Source organism: Miniopterus natalensis, chromosome 12, assembly GCF_054644295.1.
Source record: "Miniopterus natalensis isolate mMinNat1 chromosome 12, mMinNat1.hap1, whole genome shotgun sequence".
Taxonomy (NCBI): domain Eukaryota; kingdom Metazoa; phylum Chordata; class Mammalia; order Chiroptera; family Miniopteridae; genus Miniopterus; species Miniopterus natalensis.
This window is the reverse complement of record NC_142092.1, coordinates 31,283,862-31,311,257: the sequence shown is the minus strand read 5'-3', so window position 1 is coordinate 31,311,257 and position 27,396 is coordinate 31,283,862. Positions and strand designations below refer to the sequence as shown.

General features: G+C 34.7%; 1 protein-coding gene across 1 annotated transcript in view; it reads right to left on the bottom strand.

Annotated features, from left to right (window-relative positions):
- RFX3 (regulatory factor X3) overlaps positions 1–27,396 on the bottom strand; it is a 253,325-nt gene that overhangs the window by 102,427 nt on the left and 123,502 nt on the right. The window contains exon 3 of the mRNA XM_087822682.1: positions 3,753–3,850. Within this exon, the coding sequence (XP_087678808.1) occupies positions 3,753–3,850 (98 nt within the window). The remainder of the gene's footprint in view (positions 1–3,752; positions 3,851–27,396) is intronic.

The following is a 27,396-nucleotide window of genomic DNA, read 5'->3' as shown; positions in this document are numbered from 1 at the left end:
AGCCCAGGGACACAGACAACAGTGTGGTGAAGGCCTGGGGTGGGGCAGAGGCTGAGTGGAGGGGGGCAAAGGAGGGGGAAATGCAGGACATCTGTAATACTGTCAACAATAAAAACACTAATATTTTTTAAAAAGAAAGCAAAATTTTACCCACAAATCCTGAAGCTAACTATTGCACTAAAAGATAAAAGAGTATCTCTTTTAAGGTTCCTTATTAATAATTTTTAAAGTGTATAGAAAAAACTTGGATGGCCTAAAAAAAATGTACTAACTACATGATTTTCAAGCAATGACTATTTTAAATCCTGAGTCTGGTACACACACTTATGGATTTTGAATAAATCTATTCAATGCCAATATATTAGTAATGTGGCACACACACAAAGTATGTCATGTGATATTATATATTATTGAGATAAAAGAGTTTTGTGGTTCAGTTTTTAAAATACTGCATTTCTTTCCCATAGGACTACTCAGAGCCTTTAAAAGATTAATAATAGGAATTTAGAGACCTCAAAAGAAGAGCCTTCGTGCAGTATTTCCCTGCTTGTGTAACTATAAAATGGATTAACATTTAATGAAACACAGTTTGATAAGTTGGGCTTGATGAGAAATCTATACTCTAAACAGGAAGACATGAGATGGCTTTATAGGGGTCAAGTCTTATTATAATATATATCTATACAATGAACACGTAAGCATTTTAAAACATTGATCATCTCTAAACAGTAGATAAGCTTCAAAGAGTAGTTGATATAAGAAAATCTTTTAAAAAATATTTCTTAATTTAGCCATGATGTAGAATGATGTCTTTATTTCTACTTTTACTAACATGACAGAGGAGTGAGTGGGGGAAGTATGAGTCAAAAAGGAGTGGGGGAAAGAAGAAAATCATTTACAAAATTGATTTCTTATCTACATCAAGAAATTTCAATTGAATTGGACTCTCTCTACATGAAATGAAATGTTTCTCAGCAGGTTTAATTACAGTCTTCTAAATGATTAGAGATTATAAATTGCAGAATCTGTAGAAATGGACAAGACTGATCCAGCCTTTGAAAAAATCCTCTTGGGAAAACTATTTTAAGAAAATATATAGATGGTGTAGCCTGGGTGACTACAGAAGCAATGACAAAATACACAGGAGCAAAAGTGAATTAAGTTACCTTCTCCCTTGAGTTAAGAGTTCTATTCCTACTCCCAGCACAGTAAAGCAGTCTCATTTGTTCAATTTAAATGTGTGCTCATTCACTAACTCACACTGTTAAGCTTGTCATGCTGGCAGTAAATGTCCATATTCACACTGAGAACCAGGTAAATACTTTAGTATCATCAAATTATAACGATTACACATTTTGGTAAGTGATGACACATCTCCATGAGGACTATCATCGCCTCTTGAGCAAGGCGCGTGCATTATGGCTACTTGGCCTGGGGATGCTGGTGACAGGAGCATCAGTGAACCAATACTGACTAAGCATGCACAGGCTGGAGGGCCATGTACTGGGTGCTTGAAAGTTCATGATAAAGATTGGCACCCCCATCTTCTGGGAGTATCATCAGCAAAAAGCATTAATTATCACACAGAAGTAGGAATTTGACTGTGACCCAAGTGAGAGATCAAACACTAGCTGGCTATTAATTCAGTGTGGTGGGAGAATCTGGAATAAACTTTTCTAACACACATGGAAGTAAAATAAAAAGGGAGCATAAAGAACCTAAAATGAACATGAGAGACAAAAATTGTATGTAGTAAAATGTCAGCACTGCAATAAGGAAAAAGAAATTGGAATGGCTTTTGCTGAAAAAAAAAATTTTTTTTATATTTGAGAAGAAAACATTCATAGTCCTCTAGATACTAAAATTTTGAATATAACTTATGGCAACACAATGTTTCTTCAGTAAATATGAAAATGCTGCTGCAGAATCTTTAGTCAAAAACTATACTTGATAGTATGAAAAGGTTTTTAAAGATGCACCTTCTTTTTCTTGACCAAGGATGCACATTTATGACATGACTGGTAGGAGTTCAGAGACAACCTGGGCTCATACAGACCAGATCAAAGCTAATTGGACTCTGTGGAAAATGAACTCATGACCTAGACCTCATTAGTCATGATCTAACCAACTGAGCTAATGGGCCATATAAAATATATGTTGGCACGAGATATTTACTTTGAATCATTTCTGCGCTTAAATGGGCCACATAATTTTAGAGTCAACTTTAGAGATGCTGTTTTTACAAGCTTTTGTGAATAAATTGACTCATTGATCACACATTTACCTATTATGTGGAAGCCCATAAGGTCAGTGGTGGGTAGTTTAAAAATGCACAAGGCAATACACAGAATTCAGAGTCTAAATAGGAGAGGAAAATGTAAAAAAAATAACTACAGTACATAATTCTACAGCAATAGCTAATGTTTATTGAGTGTTTACTACTTCTCAAATATTACACAAAGCACTTTTGATAAGCTAACTATACCCATTTCATAGATTAAAAAAGTGAAGCAGGTTGTGTAACTTTTACAAAGTCACACACTAGTAATCTCTCCATCCTGCCTTGGACCAATGATAAATGACTGTGTTATATACTGTAGAGTTAACTTTCTCAAAACTCATTCCAACTACCCTTTTCCCTTGCCACCATATAGACAAGAAAGCTACAAATTCTCATTCCCAGATTCCTGGGCCACTAATGATTATTGGTGACACAATTATAGCCAATGAAATGAAAGCAAAAGGGAGCTAGGAGTTTCTGGGAAAGCTTTGCTTTCTCTCTCCCCCCCCCCCCCCCACACGAACACATATATACATAATGTGATATATATATAGTATGTGATATATATTTTACATATAATATATATATATTCTAGGTAGCAAAAAGAGGAAAGGTGAAAAAAAAGGTTTTCTTTTTATAAAGCAAACATTATCTTTATTTAATAATCTTTGACATTTAAAATACAAGTCAAACATCCACATTAACAATAGAGTCCTCAGTTTTCAGCAGTATTTTAGAAGCCCGGTTTTTCTAAGGACCAGACAGGAAGGCCTGCACATATAAGAACAGTAAAAGATCTTACAGTGTGGTGCACACACAGAAGGGCTGCAGTTCGGTCCTGAGCAAATGACACTACCACAGTGCACTTGTCTCATCGCCAAAAGACAATGCTTTTTTATTTCAGATGTTTTCTGTACTTGAATTTCAAACTGTTTATTTATAAGAACAGTAATTTAAAAAAACTTACTCCCAGTAGTACAGTGTTTTAGAAATTTGATAATCACATTTCCAATGTATGTTTTTCTCTTTCAAAAAAAAAAAAAAAAAGAACATTAAAAAATGTTCCTGGAAACATTCCCTTTTGAACTATACAAGAGACAACTGAAATGCCTCCTACATTAATCATGAATTTCCACATATATTCCATTATATTTGGATTTTGTGTGTATATACCCATATATGCACACAGTCTAATTATTCATCTACTGTGTATATATTATATATATAAAACATATATATGTGTATATATATGTGTGTGTGTGTGTGTATATATATTTAAAATCCCATTCAACATTGTGCAAATCACTAGCACTATGTACTGCAAATATAAAATAAGCCTTACTGGAGAAAATCGTACAAGCGGACATATAGCAGAGGGAGTATAGCTGGACTGGACACACCATCGAAATTGCTCCAGTAGATCTCTGGCCTCAAGTGGGAGAACTAAGAAGACTCCCACACATAAACTTACATTGCTCCATTGGTGTAGACAGTATCGCTTCCTTCCACGTACTGCACCTGAGCTGGATAGACATGTTGTACCTGTTGCACGGTCTGTACCTGCTGTACCTGAAAAACAAATATCAGGACCCTGGTGAGAGGTAGATATGAAAAAATACACAGCATTAGATTTACCTCAAAGATTTTTCTGGGGTGCTGATGAATGTGAGAGTGGCTTATGATGTGATCCTTAAGATGCTTCAAGATAAATGAATGTTGGTTGGGCCCAAATCAACTGCAGCAATTAGGCTGAAAAAATTCTATAACATTCCTGCAGATATATACGTATATACACACTGCAAACATTTAGGGTGAAAATTCTCAAAGCTTCTCACTCGCTTTGACAATTTATGAAATTCTCTTCCTCTGCATTATTAAAGCTAAATTTATTTTTTAATAAAAAAAATTCACGGTGGAAAATTTCAAACACTTAAATGTAGAATAAATATTATAATAAACCTCAATTATTCATCATCCAAGATAAATATTTGTTTCGAGACCTCTTCTTTCAACCATTGACAGGATTATTTAAAAGCAAGTGCAGAGATTATATCATTTCACAGGCAAATATTTCATTTTGTTTCTAAGAAAGAAGAACTATTTTTAACATGAATACAATACTAATATCACATATAAAATATTAATTCCTTAAAATCATCTAAAATCCAGTCATAGTTCAAATTTCTATGATTATCCCCATGTCTTCTTATAGTTGGTTTGTTCAAATCAGGATCCAAACAAGGTCTACATATTCTATTTGTATCCTTCCTATCTTTCTCTTTTAATCTCTAATAGTTTCCCATCCTTTTTATTTCTTGACTACTACCTATTGAAGAAACTGGATCATTTATCATGTAGACTTTCTGAAATTCCAGATTTGGCTGATAGCATCCCTGAGATGTACTTGAGTAAGTGCGTGTGTCTCCTGTATGTCATACAATCTGGGAGTTAGATCGTGGGCCTTGAAGAGGTTCACATTTTGAAAAGCTGTGTACTTCCCATTGCGTCATATCAGTTGCCAGGGCAACAACTATTACAATGATTACAAAATTCCCCATTGAAAATAATGTAAGCCCAAGACAATCAAATAACACCTTTATGGTCATGAGGAGAAAAAAAATGTCAAACCTAGAACTCCATAACCAGTGACACGTCCTTCAAAATGAAGGGGAAATCCCTTCTCAGACAAACAAACCGTGGAGAATTATTCCCCCGCAGACCTCCAGCGAAGGTAAGGACACAGCTTTTCGGGCTGAAGAAAAATAGCACTGGGTAGAAACTGAAATCTATACAAAGAAATGAGGGGCACGAGAAAGGGTAAGTTCGTAAATTAATTAAAGGGTTTTTTTTTCTTTGTTTCCTATCTTTTCATTTCAATGTAGATATTTGACAATGTAAAAGTAACAGCTATATATAAGGGAGTTTACCACATATATACAATTGAAATGTATGTATCACAAAAATAGCACAAAGGATGGAAGAGGGAAATGAAAATACACTTTGTAATATTCTTGTATGTTAAGTGGCATAATCATATTGATAATTATACTCAACATAGAAGATTTAAATCCTGATTGTTAAAATGGGTAAAAATGTGGGATTCCACTACATGGTCTGCACTACAACACACTTTAAATACCCTGATAGAAAGGCTGAAAATAAAAGGATATGGAAAAGGTAAGCTTTGCAAACACCAATCATAATAAAGATGGACTGGTTACATTAATATCAGTCAAAGTAGACTCCAAGACAAAGACAGTTACCAAAGATAAAGAGGTATTTCATCAAGAAAATTATCAAGAATAATAAATCCTGTATGTCTTGGGGTCTAAGAACAGAGTTTCAATAACATGAAGCAAAAACAGAGGGGACAGAAAGAGAAGACAAGCAAATCCGGTTATATTCGTCTCTTGTAATTGACGAAAGAGAGAAAATCAGTAAGAATATAGAAATTAACAACCAACTTGATCTAAATGACGTTTATATGACAATCCATGTAACAGCACAATACACATGCTTTCTAATGCACCTGAACATTCAGCATGAAAGCTCAAATGCTGAGCAATAAAACAAGTCCTAACAAATTTAAAAGGATTAAAACAATGCACAGTATGTTCTTTGAATAAAAAAAATTCAAATCAAAATCAAAGATAAAAAGATATCTGGAAAAGCCTCAAATATTTATGTAATGAACAATACACTTTACTATAATCTATGATTCATAGAAGAAGTCACAAGGGGAATTAAAAACATTTTAAGTAAAATGATACTGAAAATACAATATATCAAAATTTACAGAGTACAGTAAGAGACATGCATAGAGGGAAACATAGTTTTAAATATTTTTATTAGGGGAAAAACCAATGCAATAAATCTAATGTTTCAACTTAAAAAGCTAAAAAATGAAGAACAAATTAAACCTAAAGTAGGAAAAAGGAAATGAAGAGAAAAAACACACACAATGAAACAGACACCTAAAATCAATAGGAAAATATCAATAAAATGATACACATTAAGGTAGACTTAGGAGTAAAAGAATATAAAATTTTGAATACCAAAGATGAAAAGTTAAACACATCCTAAAGAGAAAAAATGTACAATAAAGACCAATTAATGCCAATAAATTCAACTATTTAGCTTACATGAATAAAGTCCTTAAAATACACAAATTCCCAAAGAAAAGAAACACATACATACACATGTGAAATTGCATACCTTCCCACAGAGGAAACAAACTCCAGATCACTGGTGAATTCTACCGAACATTCCGGAAGTAAAAAAAAAAAGCTAACCTAACATAAATGTTTTACAAAAAAAATAATAAGGGAACATCTCCCAACTATTTTTATGGCTAGCCTTACCATGAGACCAAAACCAGAAAGACATTACAAGAAAAGAAAACTACAGAATAATTTCTTTCCTGAACATAAACACAAATATCATTACCAAAATATAGTCTTCCCTCAGTATTAGAAGGAGATGGTTCCAGGACCCCTGCCAATACCAAAATACAAGGATGCTCGAGTCTCTTACATAAAATGGAGTAGGACAATGCATACAAGTGGCCCGCTACATCCCAGAGTTCCCAGCCATGGATGAAAAATAATGATTTCGATCCCTGGTTGGTTGAATCCATGGAAGCAAAAACCAAGGATACAGAGTGACGACAGTACATTTATTGAAAATAATCCATGTATATGTGGACATGTGCAGTTCAAACTCACACTGTTCAAGAGTCAACTGTATACCTGTTCCAGCAATATATTTATAGAAAAAAATCATAATCAGGTGGGGTTTAGCCAAGATTGCAATGTCATGTTTAATATTTAAAAATCCGTAAGTGCCCTGCAGGCATGGCTCAGCGGTTAAGCATCAACCTATGAACTGGGAGATCGCGGTTCGATGCGTGGTCAGGGCACGCGCCAGGATTGAGGGCTCCATCCCCAGTAGAGGGCTGCAGGAGGCAGCCAATCAACGACTCTCATCACTGATGTTTCTCTCTCTCTCTCTCCCTCTCCCTTCTACTCTCTGAGAGCAATAAAGATATATTAAAAAAAATAATAAAAATCCATAAATGTAGTCCACCAAATTTACACTAAGAAAAAGGATATGATCACCTCATGCTATAAAAGCATCTGATAGAAATTCAAATCCATTCAAGTTAAAAAACAAAACAAGTGCTCAGTAAGCTAACATAGAAGGAAACTCAATCTGACGACAAGAGGCATCTATGAAAAAATACAAATATACAAATTAAATGGTGGAAGTCAGAACTTTAGTACTTAAATAATATTCATTTTTTCATAAAAATCCTTTGTTTAAATTCTTCAGTGCTTCCCTATCACACTTTAGATAAAAAAAAAATAACTCAGACTGGGATACAAAAATCTTATTAATACCATCTAAACCTTGATGGGTATTTTTAAACATGGTTTCTTTGCTCCTTTATAATTATACATTAATATTTTGCACATTCTTTCTACCTTCTCGCAGCTCATGTTTTTTTCTACATAAACTATCTCATCAAACAACAGAAATCTACCATTTTCCTTCCAGGCATAATTAAAATTTTACTTTCTCTAAAAAGCCTTCCGTAACTTATTCTATCCCATGAGAGACTGACTATTCCTTTCTTTTTGCTCTCTTAGGACTGACTCATTAATTCAGGGGGTGCACATACTTAGTACTAACTTAGGTTCTCAATTGGTAGTACTTTATGTAGCCAATATGTTGAGGTGGCAAAATCAGTTAATTTGGAAGTAGGAGAACTGATTTTTAAGTCCTTGTGCTGATATTTTCTGTTTGTATATTGGGACAGCAGATTTATTTCTTTAAGTAATAATTGCCTTGTAACATACAAAATATATCTGCTCTATCAAAAAGGATTTTTGTGGGGATCCAAAACTATTAAATATAGATATAAAGCACGGTATAGGCATATACGATAATTATAGTACATCTTGAAAGTTAATGAAATTATTAAATACTTAAAAACTATGTCTTGTCTTCTACATCTATGTAAATTTCACCTTTATATCCCACTTGATTTCAGCCAAAAATATGCCCAATATATGTTCACCAAGGGTTCCTTTAAGTCATGAAATTCTGTAATTCAAGTAGAAATGAAACTCAGAAAGTGTCAAGAATCTTGGAAAACAAGTCTGGATAGTTGCTGGCTAACTCATCTAGGATGGCAATATATAAATATGTCTCTTGATTACACTGACATTTTATAGCACAATGTAAAAATAGGACATAATTCCTTACATTATCTACCAAGTTAAGGAAGTGACAAAGTAAATGAAAGATAAACTAAGTAGTGAAAATAGTGAATCACAGCATATTCTGGAAGTAATACAATCTTCATTATTATTCAATGTGTGTGGTTGTTCTACCAACCCCTAGAAACTGGGCTGAAGATGCCCTTGAAACAATTCAATGATAAGATTCAGGACTGCACATAGTATTCCTTCAAGGGTATATTGATGGATGAAATAAAAAAGGGGGTAGGGGAGGACAGAGCTAGAAGAAAGAAGGTAACGGGGAAAAACTGCCTTGTGTATATATGCCTCATTTCACCAATGAGAAGTTAAGACTCTTGAAAAGTCTTTTAGTTTTTAGCTGAGGGTTGTTATTTAACTCCCCCTCCCCCTCCCCTCCCCTCCCCTCCCCTCCCCTCCCCTCCCCTCCCCTCCCCTCCCCTCCCCTCCCCTCCCCTCCCCTCCCCTCCCCTCCCCTCCCCTCCCCTCCCCTCCCCTCCTCTCTCCTCTCCTCTCCTCTCCTTTCCTTTCCTTTCCTTTCCTTTCCTTTGGACAGTGGGGCTCTATTATAAGTAAAAGTGACTTGGAGAGCCACAGAAATGCTCCCTTCTATCTTAAGTTAAAGTCAGACCTAGAAAGAGATCTGTGTTTATAGAACCAGTCTATCGAGATTTACAAACCCAGTCACAGGATGGAAATGAGAATGACAGAATTCTAGCCTACCCCTACCCCTGGCCCAAGTTCACACATAGAGAAGGCACATTTTTATTGCTGGTATATTCCCAAAGACCCAATACAGTGTAAACACACTGTAAATATTTAATAATTATTCAATAATTAAATAATGCCCTGTACCTAGTAAAGGAAATGCCCAGTGAATATCTGTAAAATTTGTCAGTATCTTCTTAATGTGGATAAATGTATTAGCCTTTCAAAACTATAATGAAACCACCGTGAAATGCTTATTATTCCAAAATGAACTGAAATGACCACTTTTAATGCCATTTCATGTATCATTTAAGACCAAAGGTGAAATTCAAAAATAAAGTTGTGTGCTATTTTCTTGCCTAAAATACTTAACTGTGATTCAAATTTGTTCAAATACTATTTTATATTGTTCTTATGTTTAAAAAATAATTTCTGTTCAAATATTTATAAAATTATTATTTATTATAAGTTTATTCTTTATTTCATTTGCCATATTTTAGTGCAGGAACTATTCAGGTCAGCATTGCTAAGAAAAAAGGAGAAACTGGCATTCTGTAGGCATTTCATTATTATTCCCAGTGACCATAGTTTCTTCCATCTTTGTGAACTTTATAAACTGTCTCACTTCCCAAGCCCTTTGGGGAGAGGAAGAAAATGACTAAATAAACTTTATAGGAAATTCTTTTAATTTCACTCTTTCCCAAAATAAATTTTCAGATGTTTCCAAAGAGAATAAACAAATGTTTTTCACCACTATTGAATTTTAATAAACAAGAAAGTGGTGAAAATGTGAACTGAAAAGAGATGGACGAAGATGGAATTAGCAGAAATAATCAATTTCTATAATTAACTGTCCAATGAATAAAAATGACCTTGGGCTAAATTCTAAAAGGTTACTTAGTACATCAGAATGTTCTTGTAATGAAGTCTAATCATAATAACATTCTATACTGGAAATACATCCATTCTCTGTCAGCTGAAGCAAAAAAATTATCCCCAAAATATAAATATATGCAACAATGTATTTACACTCATAAACACTAGATGAATTAAGCAACTTAACATTTCCTTACATATTTAAATGAAAGCACCTTGGATTACTATTTAAATGCAGTATTACAAATACATTTGCTTATTTTCATACATTTTTATAATTATTACTTATAAAATAAATGAACACCAAAACAAATTACATACCACAGGAAAATGTGCTAGCTCAACAGGATCAATTAGTATATTTTGAGGACAAATTTATGCAATCTGTTGTTTTGGATGTGCTTCAAGAAAAATAAAATGAATCACATTTCAAAACAGAACTCCTTTTCAATAGTAAATGGAATCATTTATAATTGTTAAGCTCATTAGTCAGCCAAGAACAATACTAGTCTCTTTCTAAAAATGCCTTTATTATGTCAAGATCTTCATTGCCTTTCTCATATAAGAGCATTCCTCACACATTTGGTTGGCACCAAACATTTCAAATCTTAGTACTAAGAATTGTCAAAAATTGCTGCAAGATGGCTTTAATACAGCTATAAGAAATATGAGAGAGCTCTTAGCAGATTGAAAAGATGGGATATTAGAATATCTTCTAACATGGGAAGTGTTAGAGGCTGCTCCGCGACTGACCAAAAGTGAAGCAAGAGAGGGATCGCACAGGAAAAGCTATTAATAAAAGGGCAGCAGGGAAGTAAAACATCCAGAGAAACAACTCCTTCAGCATTTCTGAACCAGTAAAACTGTAGGGAACTGAAGGGATTGAAGGAAGATAAATAAAAAAGATGAGAGAGTACAGTGTGGGTATGCCAGAAGGGAACAGGCAAGAAAAGAAAAGGCATAAAGGAAAAACTAATTTCCTCCACAGGCATGGGTGATGGAAACAGAAATCATAAGCCTACTAAAACCATGATTTTCAGTCTTGGTTAAAAGTAAAATAGATTATATGACACAAAGCTATTTAATCAATCTTGCCAAGAAGGAATCCTACAACTATTTTGAATGCTCAGAGCAATTTGCAGGTAAAGGATGTTTATGCTTAATGATTACAAAATTACAGTGAACAAAGAATATGGTTAAGTGACAAGACAGGTTGGAAAAAAATGTTACTTAAATTCATTAGGCTGGCTTGCTGGGAAAGAACAAGAAGTTTCCATATATGTGTGTGTGTGTGTATATATATATTTTTAATTTTTATTATTGAAAGTATTATAGATGTCCCCTTTTTTTCCCCCTTTGATCCCCTCCACCCCCTTCACCACACTATTGTCTGTGTCCATGGGTTATGCATTTATGCATGTAAATTCTTAGGTTAATCTCTCCCCACCCATTCCTCTACTCCTCCACCTATATTTTTAACATTAATTTACAAAGTTCCTCCTAGGAAAGTCAATAATTACAAAATTCCTGTTTAATCTTATAGGAATGGTAGTCCTTCCACTTCAAAAAATGTGATGAATGTGAACTGTTGGAAAATAGGGTACTGCTCATTTAAACAACAGAATCCATTTTATGCAGAAAATGGAATTTGTTTGCTTACATTGTAAATTCACTCAGTGATCCTGTGTTAGTTGATTCTCTCACTTATAAACTGTTCAGCTTCTTCTATTTTTCAGAAACACTCAGGTTTTTGGATACACTTTTCTCATAGTAGACGTTAAGTAAATAAATGATGCTTCTAGCACATTCAAATCCAATAAACATCACAAAGCCTGATTCCTCAAACAGGGCTAGAGTTAAACATGACACTTAAACTTTATAGGAATTATTTACTAAAACTAGGTTATTGCTATGGGCAACTAAAAGTGGTTAGGAAAGTGTAACTATTATTGTTACACTTAGACTTCAAGTAGAATCATATGAAGGCTGATGTAGTGGAAAGGTCCTGGCTCACTCTCTTATACTTTTGACCATATGAAAATGAGGGAATCAACTGGGAGTGAATTAGTTCAATAAATCATCCTTTACTGCCTATTATCTATCACCCCCAAAATACCTGACTAGCATCAAAGAGGTGAAGCATGTTTCCAAAGGCAAGAGGGGAAGCATTTCTGGGAGCAGGGATGTGACTCAGAACAGATTTAGTTTAGAATGATTTCTCAATGATAAGTTCAATGGAAATTACATAAAATATATAAACCTATGTACATAAGTCAAAGGGAACAAAGTAACAACTATCTCCTACAAGTGAAGAACATTTTTTAAATCATGATTACAACACTGTCTTAAACATTATTTCCCTTGGGGCCCAGCAGGACCAAACAAATACTTAGACTCTACTAAACTAAGTAATAATTTCTGGAAGAAATTTACTAAGTAACACTCTGGTGAGCAGAAAGAGCAAACGAGCTAAGAATACCAACCTTAATGCAGTATTAGGAGAGGTGTTTGGAGCAAGAGGCTCCTCTAGTCTTTCTAGTAATAAATAAAATTACGGAAACATAAAATACCAATAAATGTAAGCAGCACATCGGAAAATCTAACTATGCATAAAATTAAGTTTTGCAACTTCAGAATGGCCATTAGAATATGGATGCTAAACATAATTCCTGGTGAGAATACACAGATACAGATTCATGCTTGCTCCCAGGGTCTATGGTAATGAAGCAAGAAAATAGAGATGCCGACTCCCCTGTGTGGAAAGTGCTGGGAATTAAGAGAATAAATTATTATACATATGTGTTGGTAGCCAAAGCACTGTAACCTAAACAACAGAATCTCTTAATTATATATTATTACTAAACTAGTGCTAATACTATTATTAATAGTGCTATGTAATATTATTTCATTTGTTCCTCACCAAAATCCTGAGGGGATGATTTGCATTTTTACCCCCACTTTATAAATGACGACGTAAGTATAAAGAACATAGTGAGAACCCAAAGACGTGGTAAGTGACATGTAGCAGTGACTCCCTGGTCTTTTGACTCCAACCAAAATTCTCTACAATCTAGAATTCTTTCCACAATACCAGTGTTTCCCCAAATGTGGGAATAATGGCATTGGTGGTACAAAGGCATGGATTAGATAACTACAAACCAAATGCTCTGAATTTATTCAATATTTCATTATCTTTAAATCATTCTGATATGTCAAGGAAAAGGTCTCAGTCTTTACCATCTGTGATACTTAAGAATCTCATTTTTTAAAGGAAAGCAGGCCTCAGGGTTGGGTGTTGTCAAGTAACAGCAGCTAGCCAAATCACTTAATAATATTTCTTTTCTATGTACTTAATTTTAAGTTTCCCTTTATTTATGTCAAGGGATATTAGTTTTTAATTTTTGGTATAAACGTAAGGTTTTCTTTTTAAATTAAGTAATTTTATAGATAACTAGTAAGTAAAATGAGGCAGTTCGCTGAACAGAAGAAAACACTGGGCTACATATCATCTACAATAAATCATGCCCTTAATAAAGACAAATTCTCACCAAAAGACTTTCCAGTTTAGAGAGCTTTACATTTCATACATGAATTAAAACAAAAATAGCTACTTGTGTTAACTTATTAGACATCTAAATCCCTACAAAATATGAGAGGCACTCATGCTATTACCAGAGCAAGGGTCAAGTTAATTTAAGCAAACTGTTGGTATACCACCTACTTTTTAGCAATACTTTATTTATCACACTTTATTTATCACAATATTTTTATAAGTTTCACATAAACACAGTTTCATAAGATTCAAACAATGAAGTAATCAGAATAAAACGCGATTGCTTCCTGCTTTATAGTCACACTCACTTCCTGCTATCCCCCCTCTAGGGGATAATGACCCACCACAGGCTGGCATGCATGCATTCCTCCAGTCCTCTACCAAGAAATTCACCTTCATGTGTTTTTATATGTCTCTGCACTAACCAGGAGAGTTAACAGGAACCGCAACAACAGACAACTTCCAAATCTCAGTGCTTTAACTACGAAGTTACCTATAACGGGGCGCATGGGGTCTTGCTCCACAGGCCACTTAAAAACCCTGGTTAACAGAGGCTGTGCCATTTCCGCGCTGTATCATCCCACGCTGTAGCCTTGCAGGAGCTGAGAGATTGTGGAGGTAGCGTGATAGCTCCTAAAAGCCTTGACTCGCAAATAATGCATGTCACTTCTGCTCACAATCTACTGCTCAAAATACGTCACAGGGCCCAACCTAAATATAGGGGAAATACATAGGCGAATATTTGATGTCTCTGATACAGTATTTTTGTTGAAGAGTACATATATGAACAACGTGAGCTATAATGTGTTTTCTTACTACTTGCTTTACTTCACTTAACAGTACATCTTAGAGTTCTTTCCAAGTGTGTGTATGTCTGTCCACATATACATACTTGCTCAACTATTTTTATTGGTTTCATAGTATGTCATAGTATAGATGAAACTTAATTAACCATTCCACTTTTTAGGATACCATTCAGGTCACTTTTTAGGATAAAAAAGTGCTATAAAGAATGAATACATCTGGTTTTTATCAAACATCCTATGGGAGTGATCTCCATATGTTTACTGGCCATTTGTTTTTCATGTTTTGTGAATAGCCTATTCTTATCCTTTGCCCACTATCTATCGCATTGTTTGTTTTCCCTTACTGATTTACAGGATCTTGTTAAACATGACAAAATTTTTATTCCCATGTATTTCATATATTTTCCCCTCACCTGTGTTTATGGTGTTTATGAACTATTATTTGGCAAAACATATCAACTTGTAGTGTTTTGTTGTCTACATAAGATGATCTCCTTTCTAAGATTATGAAAAAATATTGTTTTTCTTTGTTTTGGTTTTCTAGTTTTAATACTGATTAGCTCTATAATCTATTTTAGGTAGTAAGATAAAGGCATACCTTTAGTTTTTACTAAACAGATTCCAATTTTCCTCAACACCATTAATTATACTATCCATTTCTTATTGAAATGATATGTTAATCTTGAACTAAGTTCTCATTTATGTATGCATCTGCTTATTTACTCTTGGTCTGCAATCACTCCATATTTATTACTATAGTTTTGTAGCATCTTCTGAGATTAGGTAGGACAATTCCTTCTCCCACTGCTAATCTAGTTTGCCTACTTTTCTTGACTATTCTTTTGCATATTCTTTTCCATGAACTGTAGGATATTTTCAACTTTCAGGAAAACCCTGTTGGATTATTTTAGTTAGGTTATATTGAAATTATGCATTTTGTTTGGAAAAAGAAATGGATTCTGTATAACACTGAGCCTTTCCATTCATAAACACAGTAGTCTTACCATATATCCTTTTTAATAAAAATCTCGTTTTAAAATTTAGGCCGTCTTGATGGGTCTTTTATAGGTGAGTTATTTGCTTTACCCTAGTTCACTGGCTACGTATGAGAATTAATGATGATTGATGCTAGATACCAAAGGGATGTGGTAGGCAGAATTCTAAAAATTCCTCCACCCTCAGATTCCAAACCCTCATCCTTGCAACCTCTGAATATGATCTCTCTCCTAAGATTATGTCATGTTATATGGCACAGTTGAGTTCAAAATAAAGTAGAAGGGATTTAGCCCCATGAGTGCAATGCTTCTCTGGCTGGTGGCAGAAGAAGGAGTCAGAGTCAAAGTCCTCAACATGTCATTGTTGCTTTGCAGATGGAGGGGGCACAGGAGCAGAGAGCAGAGCTCAGCTGACAGCTAGCAAAACAGAGACCTCAAGTCCTGCAACTGAAGGAAGGGAATGAAGTCTACCAGCAACCTGAATGAGGTTGGAAATGAACCGCTGCCCTGGCCCTGTAGGTAAAAGCCCAGTGTCTCAGACACCTGAATTTTAGTCCTGTGAGACCTAAATCAGAGAACCCAGTCCAGCCTACTCAGACTTCTGACCTACAGAAATTGTGAGGTAATAAATGGGTATTGTTATAAGCCACGACATTTGTTACACAGCAATAGAAAACTAACCCACTTAGGCTACTAGCAAAGCAATAGCTACCACCATTCTCCACCAAGACGTTCAGGATTCCCAGGGAGGAGGAATACACTCAGAACCACTCCCTCATCCCCGCGTGTACTCTCATGCATGTTACCTAATATCGTTAATGGTCTACTGTGGTTTAAGTTCTTACGGAAATAAAAGGCTAATTTTTCTTCCAAAATTTTTTATATTAAAGGTGCAAAGTAAATAAAAAATATCAGAGGTCAAAAAGGAACCTCAAAGGCATTGGGTAAAGCATCTAATGAAAATGTAAGAGTATAATAACTACTGCATTATCAAACCCTACAACACAAAATTTATTTCACAAGATGGCAGTATATATACAATCACAGGGTTCCTTCAGTATTTTACCTACATATATGCAGTGACTACAATGTTTAAAGAAGACTATTTTGGTAAAATAGTCACTAGTCAACAATCTCAATTCCACTAGTATAAACTGCTCCACTGTCTACCTTTTTTGCCTTTAAGTGAAAATGCAACTTATTTAATATGTTAAAATTTTAAAACTCTAAGAAATACTGAATTATTCATACTCTGAAAACAGTTTAGAGGAATCTGATGTATAGCTGAATTATATAATTTTTTAAAAGATGCCTTGAAAGAAAACTTACAATGGTACTTGATGACAAAGCTGAAAGTAAAATAAGCTTCACTATTTTCTTCTCCATGCTTCGATACTATTTGAATCCTGTCAATAGAATATGTTGCAAGTAGCACTTGTGTAAAAACTTTAAGACAAAGGAACAAGGTAAAGCAAGAAAAAAGTTAAGTGAATATGAAAGATAATTATTTCAATTTCCAGAGAATTGAGAGCAACATACTAAGTTTTAGAATCTGAAGAAAAAATTAAACTAAAAATAGAAAGAGTAGAAATAATTAAAAACAAGAAATTAATGTAAGATGGAAGAATTATCGGCTACTTGTTAAAACTGTTAAAGCAATGGAATAAAAATTATATTAAAAAATTTACTCATTTGTTCACTGAAATAAATTTTAGAATAAATGATTGACCTGTCCAATATGGCTCTTCTCAAAACTCTAATTTCCATAAAATATAAGAGAATTATAGTGATACACTTAGAAACCAGTATCTTTCTTGAAGCACTGACAGATGGTCCTATCAAAAGGATGGAGAGCGATCTTATTTCCTTAATTAATTAATTTTGTTGTCTCCATGGTTTTCGACTCAGTAAGCAAACAAAAGGTACTATTAACCTACCTATCAAGGTGTCCCTGCAAGGTGGGGGAACAGGTTTGCCATCAACGTGACAGTTGTTGGGGAAGTTCAGCCACCGACAATCTATTTCCCACCTGCCAGCCAAACTGCCCTGGACCTCACAAAGGAGAGCACTTCCTTTGAGCTAAGACCTTTCCCTTTCCCAAGCACTGTCATCTATAATCTAAATTTCTTTCTTTGTCATGCATCTAAATCTTATGCAATTAACTTACCTGCAAAAGCAATGCTAGTTCTGATGTAAGAAGGAAGAAAAAAAAAATTGCTTCACAAGTAAACCCCATGAAGGCAGGACCGATGTCTGCTCCCTTCTTTATCGCCTATCACAATGCCTAGAGCATGATAAATCCTCAATAAGAATTTGATGAAGGAAAGAAGGCAGGCACAAACCAAAATTCAACAAATAGTTCTGTGTTACCAAGGAACCACAGGAACAAAAACTCACACAGGCAAATGGCACAGCAGGGGAGGAAAACATAAAGAGAAGAAGATATAGTAAAGGCAGGGAAAACTCAGTTTGCATACTATCCCTAAATAAAGCAGTTTTTTCTTTACTTCATAGATTTCTAATTTAATACCTCTACCCATATGCTATCTTAAAGAATAAAATTCACTGGAATAATAGAAAAAAAATCTACCACGAAAGGGTGGCTTCCATAGAATTAAAAATGTGGGGTCCTGCAAGCACTGACAATACGCTAGATAACCATTTAGATGAAGAATACTTTTACACTAGCAGAAGCAAAAATGACTAAAAGCAGGGATCACAAAAATGGCTAATAACTTATCTGGGGCTGAATTAATAACCAATTAGGTTTACAGACAAGTTTTGTGTGTTTTATTGAGATAGCCAAAAACATTTTAAGTGATCTCTAAAAAGTTATTCAATGAGTGCATGTAGGCTATATGTAGGGTTTAATTCAATATTAATCCAAATTACAAAATATTTATAAAGTCAAAAAGTAAGAGTTTAAAAAATTTCTCACTATATATTTTTAATCATTGCTTCTTAGAATCATAGAATCAATATTCAATCTTTACCTAAGCAGTCATCTAAAAGAGTCTACAATAAGTTGTCAGCTCTTTCACTTCAAATTCTTCTATGAGGTACATGATTTTTTTAAAATGAAACAAAACCTATTAATATTTAATCTGTGAATCAGAACAGTGCTTGCTTTAGGAATCAGGGTGGGGGGAGACGAGGGCAGATAGACTGGGAAGAGGCACAGGAAACTTGGGTGATAAAAATGCCATATCTTTTAAAAAACATTTTTTATCGATTTTTAGAGAGAGAGGAAGGGAGGAGGGAGGGAAAGAGAGAGAGAGATGTGAGAATGAAACATAGATTGGCTGCCTTCTGCATGCCTCCTACTAGGGATTGAGCCTGAAACCCAGGGCATGTGCCCTGACCAGGAATGGAACCAGCTACCTTTCTGAGCATGGGACTATGCCCAACCAACTGAGCCCACACCAGCCATGGTGAAATGTTCCACATCTTGATCAAAGTGTAGGTTATCCTGACACAAGCCCTTCTCACAGACATTCAACTGTGTCACTTCAGACCTGTGTATCTCCTTGTAAATAAAGTATAGCTTCCTAAAAACTAAAAGGCAAAAAAAGTATATAAAATATTTCTGCTTTTTTCTACTATTATAAAACACACATATAGAATGTAATTAATTGCAAACTGAGAATGGATGCTTTATTTTACAATGTCTAAATAACTGGTGTGTGTGTGTGTATATTAGGGGGAAGGATGAATTTTTCCCCAGAAAAGTGAAGCAGTAATTTATTAAAGCTTCTCATAATGATATGTAGCCACAAAGTATGGCAAAACATCTGTAGGAATAATGGCCAAGAACATAATTAAACAAAGATTCTTCAAGTTATTATGTTTTAATAACAAAATGAATCCTTTTTTAATGAAGCCAAATAATTACTGAATTATTTTTCTCTGCTTAAGGGAAAATCTGGTTAGAGGCAAATCCATTCAATTTATTTGCTACTGTATATGTATCACTGAAATGAGATATTATTAGTTGCTATAAAGGGTGAGTTATCTAAACACCAGTTGCCTGTTTACAATGCCAGCAATATAGTACTTTTTCTTTTTGCCAATGGAGTTAATGAGATAAAGCAAATGAATTTAGATACTTACAAAATAATACAACCAATTCAATTTCTTTAGCAGCACAGTTAATTCCAATTGTTTAATTTTAACTTTATATTAGAGCAAAGTACTTAGGATTAAATCAGTGTTTCTACTTACACAGCTCCAAGACACAGTATAATAACTATCGAGTAATCTATACAGATATGCTGTGACTCTGGGGATAATTTCAGTAATCTGTATAACTAAAATCATTTAAATTGCTATTCAAATGATGATAAATTATTAATAGACTATGAAGTTTTACATGTGGCCAGAAATTTAAATTATATAAGCCTTCAATAAATGTATTATCTTGAAAAAGCAGTTATGGAAAATAGGTTCATCAACTTAAGTAAGATGAAGAGAAGTTGGAGAAAGTCCAGGAATGAGTAACAGAAATTACTAAATGACTGGGAAATGACTTAACCAAGAAAGCTTAAAATAATTTGGGTTAGTAGGGAATGGAAGGCTGGGGTGAGAATTAATAACAGTCTTTATTCAACTAGACAAAGTAATATTATGCAAACAGACTTCAGTACTATCTGCCCACTGAGAAAAGGGTCTAAGAAGATAAATTCAAGCCACAAATAGAACAGCTGTATTTAAGTATCAAGAAAATTTTCCTTTGCTATTTCAAGACTTTAGAGCCTAATAACAAAGATGACTATAAAACCCGTATCTCTGAAAAAGTCAATAAAAATTACCAGAAACAGCCATTCTTCTAACACGCGTGCAGCATACGTATGGCATGTCCATACATGCTCACTCTTCCCACTTCAATGGACACTGGTCAGATCTTCTCCCATCACCAGAGAGAATAATTATTAGGAGGAGTTGATGGGGAATAGTGAGAGAACTTGGCAAAAACCTCAAAACGGATTTTCTGTAGACTTTTTTCCCTTTCCTTTTTTTGATTTGCTAAGGTTGAAACAAAAATTTACATTTGGGGCACTTTTTTGAAGATCTCTGTGGCTTAGAAAGCATGTGGGAAAGGCAACTTTCAGGTTTTATTTATTTAAAGATATAATACTAAATAAGTAACTATGTCTATTGAACATAGTATTAGGGTTATTAGTTCAGTTTAACAAATTTAGATTGGTAAGGTGTTTGTTTGTTTATTTATTTATTCTTTTTCCAACTTCACATTTAATGATAATTCAGCTAAATACTAAACTAAGGATTCCAAGATCTTTTCCTTTACATTTTGAAAATATCACTGCTTTGTCATCTTTACAGCCAGTGTTGCTATTGAAAACTCTGATGCCAATTTGATATTTGGAGTTTTCTGTTTTTTCTCACTAGAAACCTTTTTTTTTTAGGGGGGGTACAGATATTTTGATTTTTTAAATTTATATTTATTGTTGAAAGTATTACAGATGTCCCCCTTTTTCCCCCCATTGAGTCCCTTCACCCAGCTTCCACCCCCTCCCCAGGACTTCCCTGTACTATAGTCTGTCCATGGGCTATGCATATGTGCATATAAATTCATTGGTTAATCTCTTCCTGCCTCACCCCATCTTCCCTCTGAAATACATCAGTCTGTTGCATGCTTCAAAGTCTCTGGATCTTGGATCTTTTTTGTTCATCAGTTTATTTTGTTCATTAGATTCCACATATTTATTTTTAAGTGTTTTTACTTTTTATATAATTTCAGATATCTAAAAGTTATGGTTGCAATAATATTCTCAGATATCCTTTCCCCAGATTATCTGAATGATAACATTTTACTACATTGATTTTATTATTTTTCCCTCTTGGTTTTTTAAGGCTCTATATTTACTGATGCTGATACTTATGGTCTGCATTTAGAAAAGGCTTTAAAAAGTTCAAGGTTCATAATTTTTTTATTTGCTAGTTGTTTTACTCAAATAGCCTTTTATATCCCAGACACTCATTTGCTTCACTACTTTTGCTTGTGGGATTTCTCAAAAATGCATTGTGATACAAAGAGCTAAAATTAATCCTTCTTGACATAAAGTATATTATGTTCTTTGCCATGGGACTGCCATGTGTAGTACTATGTCAATACTACTTAAACCATTTAACAGTTTTTCTTGTCATAACTCATCTGACTACTTTATCTGTGTGGGGTATAATGTAAGAGTTCAGGCTCTGAAGTCAGATGACTTGGGTTTGACTATTGGCTAAAAAAAAAAAAAATCAAGGCTGAAGGAAGGTATATTAGTTTAAACATCAGGCTTAGGATTTAGCACTGAGCTACTAGTCAGTCAGGACAAAGAGGGTAGCTCTGATTTGCTCTTAATAGAAGTCTATCAGCTTATAAGGGCTGTACATAAGAAAAATGAACCATCATAGTCTGCAGAAATGGCTTTGACTGATGTCAACACAAGTCTTTTAAGAAAATAAACAGGCACTACCTGTGTGTCTATTTCTAAAATCAGCCCTAGGAAAAAGGAAGGGCAAAGTAATTGTTTTTCATGGATAGGAAAACATGTGTTAAGTGTTCATGGAATTAATTTCTCATATGCAGGTTTGATACTGGTATTGAGTTTGAAGAATTTTGATGAACAATTCTTTCTGCTACAAAAGAGTCCAGGAGAGATGATTCTCAAACTATGTTCCATATAACCTTAGAAGTTCCACAAGAACATCTCAGGAGTGGCTGTCAGAGGACAAGGCCCATGTCCTCTCCCCTCCATACACATGATAACTCAGTCAGAAGAGCTCAGTTTTTGCATTAATGTATTCCTTCAATACATATGGAGTACCTGCTACTTGTCCAGCACTTACTAGCCCCATGAAAGAAGACCTTGTAAAAAAGAATTATTTGTTAAACAAATAAGACAAATAAGTCCCACTCCCAGAAGAAATACATCATCAACCCCATGCACATACATTTAGTAAGTACTGCCTCAGAGTATACTTCTCAGGCTGTCAAGGAGAAATGTCTACTATGCAAAGCATGTGATTTAAATTCTTTGAGCCTCAGTTTCCTCGCTTGTAAAAAGGGGATAATACCACTTACTTTGCAGGGTTTTAAAAGCTTTAGAAATTATAAGCCAAACATCAACACAGGGAATGGCACACAAAATGTGCTCAGTAGATGACAGCTACTATTATTATGATTCATTGCTTCAACTGGATTTCTGACAAAGTAAAATAGTGGGCAACTCCAAAATGAGAGTTATTACTGAAAAATTAAATAGCTTATATTGCCTGACCAGTAGCAACCTATTACCCTACCTCATCTCTCACCACTCATCCCTCCCACTCTCTCCTCCAGCCATTTCAACTCTCAGTTCCACAAGCCCACCAGGTTCTCCATCATGCCAGGTCTTCACACATCTTTCTCTCAGGAAACAGTTCCTTTTATTCTCCCACTGGTTACATCTATTCTTCAAACATTAGCTTAAAAATCGTCTAGAAAGACCTCCTTGACCAGATTAGACTATAAATCAATATTTTTATTTGGACCTTAGAGTTTCTCTTTCTTTCAGATACTGAAGACAAAAAGGTTTGGCTAAAAATTGTGATCTATTATATACTGAGAGTGTATTTACAGCACAGATAAAGAGTTCCTACGAGGCATATGAAAAGATGCTCAATGTCACTAATCATCAGAAAAATGCAAATTAAAACCACAAAAAGATATTGCATCACACATATCAGAATGGCTACCATCAATAAAACAACAAACAACAAGTGTTGGCAAGGATGTGGAGAAAAGGAAACCCTTGTACACTGTGGTGGGAATGCAGATTGTTGCAGCCACTATGGAAAACAGTATGGGAGTTCCTCAAAAAATTAAAAATAGAACTGTTATGACTTAGCAATTTCACTTCTGGGTATATATCCAAAGAAACTCAAAGCAATAATTTTAAAAAATATGCTCCTCCCTATGTTCATTATATTGTTATTCACAATAGCCCATATATGAAAGCAATACAAGTGTCCATCAGTAGACAAATGGATAAAAAAGTTGTGGTACAAATATACAATGGAATATTACTTGGCCATGAAAAGGAATGAAATCTTACCATTTGCGAGACAGCATGAATGGACCTATAGGATATTATGCTAAGTGAAATAAGTCGCAGTCAGACAAAGAAAGACAAGTATCATATGATTTCACTCATATGTGGAATCTAAAGAGCAAAATAAATGAACAAACAAAATAGAAACAGAATAATTGATACAGAGAACAGACTGATTGTTTTCAGAGTGTAGAGATTTTGGGGGGCTGGGTGAAAAAAAAGTGAACGGATTAAGAACTAAAAATTGGTAATCACAAAATTGTCCCCAGGATACAAAGTACAGCTTAGGGAATATAGTTAATAAAAATGTAATAACTACGTATGGTGCCAGAGAGTACTTGAAATATCAGGGACCACTTTGTGAAGTAAATGACTGTCTAACTACTATGATGTACACCTGAAACTAATTCAGTATAATATTGAATGTAAACTGCAACTGAAAACTAAAATTTAAAAAAATTCCTATGATTTGCTTAAGTAAAGAGGGCAGGTGCTCTGTTTAAATTATGTTCCAACTTGTTCAAATTAGATGTAAACATAAGTCATATTTCTTGAGCTGAATAAAACACTGGAGATATTCCTCATCTTTAGTGAAAAATATCCTGGCATTTTCTGTAATCACTAGGTGAGTACGCTGGGTTTTCATAGAGGGTGGAAAAGACCAATACTGCCCCTGCTGGTCAAACCAAGTTGGTGTCCATTCTGACCTAAAGCCTAAGCCTCCCAACTTCTCAATCCAGAGACATACAAAAAAGGACCAAAGGTTTTTGCTTAGTAAAGGAAATGAAGGCAACTGGTTTTAAGACTAAAATAAATACAGGATGAGTTACTTGAGAGTGAGGGCAAAAACAGAAGACCACAGGCCATATCTTATATAAAAGGGGATAAAAAAAAACACCAGTATTAGACTCAGATAATATTGGTACTACTGCTATCAATAATAGCATTGATAACAGAAATAAAAATATTTATTAAAAGTGTATTATATACCAGATACTGTCCTAAATTATTTAATATTTATAGCTAAATATAAGCTATATATTATTATTCCTATTTTATATATGAGGAAATTGAGGGTTGGAAAAGTTAAAAATTCAATTAAAATCATATAAGTAGAAAGAACCACAGCCAGGACTTGAACCCATACCTTCTTCTACGACTGTCACTCCTAACCTCTACAAAACCCGCTTTTCTTGATGAAGCCCTCCAAAAAATATAATAAAATAAAAGGGGAAGCTCAAAAGCCAAGGAAGAAGAAAGATACATGATAGTCAACACTATCAAGTGTCAAAGAAAAATCCGGAAAGATCCTAGAGAATAGTTTTGGATTTGGCCCTGCCCAAAGGGCACAGTGTCCACAGATGTATAGGTGGCATCCAGATTTCACAGGATTAAAAAGTGGTTAGATAACAGGGAAATGCAGACCAGCGTAGACTTCTCTAGCACGGCTATTGGCAGTGGAGAAATATATAAAGAAATGTGCCAACTGAAGAGGGAAAAGAATGAATGGACTAGGGAAAAGAGAGGTGTAAAGATACCACGATGGGTCATTTGACTCAACCTCCCACAAGAGGTTCTGGGCAACACTGCTCCACATCCCTCACTTCCTAGACCTCTCATCAGCTTGCATAGATTCCCTGATTTCCCTTGAACTCTTCCATGCGTTTCTCTATCAGAAATACCCTCTTCCAGTTTGTTTTTCTTGTCAACTCCAAATTTCTTTCAGCACACAGCTCAGAGATGATTCCTCAGTAAAGATATTACTTATTTCCAAGAACAATTTCCATCTTTACTCTGAGGCACTTTATATCCAATTCTATAACAGTATCTAACTCCCTCAAAATTTAAATATATCTTTTTATTGATTTTTTTTTTTTTTTTTTTTTTTTTTTTAGAGAGAAGAAAGGAGAAGGAGAGAAAGAGATAGAAACATCAATGATGAGAGAGTCATTGATCGGCTGTAGCCCGCAACGTGGGCATGTGCCCTGACCGGGAATCGAACTCCGATCGCCTGGATCCTAGGTCGACGCTCAACCTCTGAGCTACGCCCAGCCGGGCAACTCCCTCAAAATTTAGCTTCTTATAGTCAGGTATCATGTCAAATTACCTTTGAAACTCCAGCATTTAACACAATGCCTGGCATATCCTCTTAAAATATGGTATCCCAAACAATGATCTAACACTGGATGAGAAAATGTTATTAAAATCACATAACAGAATCATAAAATATGACCACTCAATTATTTAAATAATGGAGCTCTTATTTTTGCAAATATTCAGTATAGTCAACTAAAGGGAATTCATATTAGATTGGTACAGCAAAATTCATTTCAATGGTAGATCAGCATGTTCCTCTGAAATACCTTACACTTTATGCAGGATACTAAAAACTAGCAGTTCTGGTTTTAAAAATAAATATGCTTGTCAAGAGCCAAATCACTATCTCTTGTTTTTTTTTACAAAAAGGTACTCAACTGGAATTCATTTAAAAATGAAACCCCATCTTTTAGGATATCTGCCACAGTCTTAATTATGAGAACACTGTCCCCTTAGGGAACCACGCCAATAGGAATCAAATCCCAAGTAAGAGCAAACCAGAGAAAAACATCTTTGTTTCTGTTGATTATATGAGATAATGGTCTCAAATGAAAGGAGTTCTCTTCATGTCTATCAAAGCTAGGATGCTCAGAGAGCAAACCTCTTGACCCTGAACAGAAAGGCAAGATAAACACAAGAATGACAGAGTGCACTTCCTCAGGCTTCGCTCTCCAAAGGGACCATTTAAGATACTATTGATCAAATTTTGATCCAATAATGTTCTATTATGGATTTAACATATCATAGGCAAACTTCCCCCCCCCTTAATCACTATTCATCGTTTCCACCAAAAATGTTTTTCATGGGTATAATACTATCACGGTTTCTTTCTGGTTATGATGATATACTACATCACAGGAACATGGCAAACAGGAGTGAGGACAGAAATGATCCACTGTTGAAGCTGTGGTCTAATATGAGGATCACGGGAGGCTCATATAAAACTTTAACTCCTAAAATCTATTTCCTAAAGGATGTGGCATCATTTTAAAGATACTCTAGGATCTATTGGAGAAGATGTATTTAAAATGTATCCTTCTTGAAGACTTCTTTTTGCATAGAACCTAAATGACAATTTTGGTTGGCTCTGTCTCCCAAACAAAATGTCATTTATTCTTTTGACCACAGGGATAATAAGCTCACTCTCCAGGATATATCATAACTTATGTAGAAATGCTAAATATGTGATACAATCAAAAATAAATAATATAGCCAGATAGCTACTCCATTCATTTCAATAATTCAAATTATATATAGTCATTGCCTAAATAGGGAATTTATATAAAAACAAAAGTTCTTATCTAAATACAATCTTAAAATGAGCTTTTATCACATTAAAAGAGATTTCAATGTCCCAGTTATATACCAAAGACCATCTAAAAACAGGCTGAGTCCCTGGAAGGAAAATGTAAAGACCACAGTGTCTGATAATAAAAGAATTAAAACAAAGTTGGCAGATTCTATGGGAAAAAAATCTTTCTTTGGACTCAGATAAAATCTCTTCAACCCCAGGGTTCCACTGTACCTGGGATGCTATGTTTAGAAGAAGCACTATACAGACAACACACTTGCCCACTTTGAAAGAAAAGATGTGTGTCCCTTCCAAGGAGGGAAGATAGGCAGAGACGTAGAGAGAGGAGGAACCATAATTGAGAGGGCAGTCAAAACAGAAACTCGAAAGGGAGAAAACAGTCTTGGAGCCCTGGTTATAGGTGGTTTAG